Source organism: Hipposideros armiger, unplaced genomic scaffold (assembly GCF_001890085.2).
Source record: "Hipposideros armiger isolate ML-2016 unplaced genomic scaffold, ASM189008v1 scaffold_598, whole genome shotgun sequence".
Taxonomy (NCBI): Eukaryota; Metazoa; Chordata; class Mammalia; order Chiroptera; family Hipposideridae; genus Hipposideros; species Hipposideros armiger.
In genome coordinates this window covers 464,791-466,623 of record NW_017731948.1, presented here as the reverse complement: position 1 = coordinate 466,623, position 1,833 = coordinate 464,791, and the positions used below count along the sequence as shown (strand labels likewise).

General features: G+C 50.3%; 1 protein-coding gene across 1 annotated transcript in view; it reads left to right on the top strand.

The window, feature by feature from the left end:
* STS (steroid sulfatase) overlaps window positions 1–1,833 on the top strand; it is a 170,851-nt gene that overhangs the window by 86,774 nt on the left and 82,244 nt on the right. Inside the window, exon 4 of the mRNA XM_019624647.1 lies at window positions 1,639–1,760. Within this exon, the coding sequence (XP_019480192.1) occupies window positions 1,639–1,760 (122 nt within the window). The remainder of the gene's footprint in view (window positions 1–1,638; window positions 1,761–1,833) is intronic.

Sequence of the window (1,833 nt, the reverse complement as noted above, 5' to 3'; positions counted from 1 at the left end):
TAATATCCATATAATGTTAGATGTAAGAGTCCTAAAGTTTATTGAGATAATTAGACAACTGTTTCTACTCAGGTGTCTTAATTAAAAAATTACAATCAAGCCCTTAAGGTTCAGTTTCTAACAATTATCAAAAGGGGGAAAAAAAGTGTTTATAAAAATCCCAAGGAAGAACTCATGTCAGTGTCTTCCCTAAATCTGTCTTGCTGTCCATGTTAGACTCCAGCTCTTTCTGAATTACCTTTCTCACTTTATGTTTTATAATATCACACACCCAAGGTGTCATATTTCTCAATGGGCCTACGTAGGTACCCCACCAGGCTTAAGTCAAATGTACAGCTTGGCTTAAGCCTGTACATTACATGGTGCTTAGTATTTTTGTAATTTTTGGCCGTAATCAGAGTGGAAGTATTGACAATTAAATGCATAAACCAAACTCACAGCTTGGAGACCAGTTTAAAACATTACACATGCAACCAAGTGACCTTCCCCTTCATGCTGTGTGTTACTGCTGACTATTGTGTGTGGGCTCTGGACCAGGGAGGCCGTGGGACCCCAACAGTGAGCAAGATGGGGGCTCCACCCCCACAGGCCGCCATCTAGGAAGAGAGCACACTTAGCCACGCCATCCTCATGTAGTGAGGAAGCTGTTGCAAACGGGAGTGCAGCCTGATGTCTGATACATGGAGTGGGCCCCTCCCCTAGGACAAGGGAGGCCAGAAAAGGCCCGTGAGCATTCCTACTCTGCCTAGAACTCAAGGATGGAAAATAACCAGCCAGGCAGGCAGGCAGGAGCTAGGGTTCCCAGCGGAGGAGGTGGGAGAAGAGCTCCGCGTGCTCCAAGAACTGGAACACGTTGACCCCTGAATGCCGAGGAAGTCTGGAATGACCTCCGGAGGTGATGGGCCTGGAGAGAAAGCACCAGCATGGCTTATCTCGCACAATGCATCGTTCTATAAGCGCGCCCATAAATGAGCATTTAGGAAGCATCAAAAACATGAGCCGACGAAGCGTGGGAGTGATTTCACAGCATGCTGCTTTTTCATATTAGCGTGCGTCCCTTTTTCCTGGACCGTATTAACCCATTTGTTGATGTTTCTTAATAAATGCACACGGATTCCCGTTATTCCCATCTCCATGGAAGTATGTGGAAATTGGGCAGAGGCTGGGGAGACCTGGCTGGTGCCTTCCCTTTGGCGGTGTGGTTGGAAGAGAGGAGTGAACCTGTCCCCAAAGCTGCCTCATTTGGGGGCACAGAGGTCACTGGGGGGACATGGGTTGCAGAGGAGTGAGGCATTGACCCATCTCCCTCTCCCGTCTCATAGTAGGTCATTGTCAAGACATGTCCCTCTGTTCCAAACCAGGGCTAAGGGACCAGGAGCTCAGAGCCCCCTGAGGGCGTGTGGGGCTCCCTGGACCAGTGGGACCGGGATCACGGAGCCCTCAACGTGGTTCTCTTCTTTCTCGTTCTGAGTCCTTCTGCTGTGCCCTTTCTCTGTTATCCTGCCCGCTCTTCCATGTCCCATAACCCCACACAACCCTCAGTATCCTAGGATTACCCAGGGGCATCTCCCTATGAAAAACCGCAGAGAACGCTGTATTTTCAAAGACATTACAAATCACATGGTTCTTTTCTCCTAGGACTCCCAATATTGATGCATTAGCCAGAGGGGGAGTGAAACTCACTCAGCACTTGGCCGCATCACCCCTGTGCACGCCGAGCCGGGCAGCCCTCATGACAGGCCGGTACCCCATCCGATCAGGTAACCTCCTGGCTCTGTTGCCATGGCGACCCCCTTCCCCCGGGGGCAACCTCCCAGCCCCAGTCCTCATGGT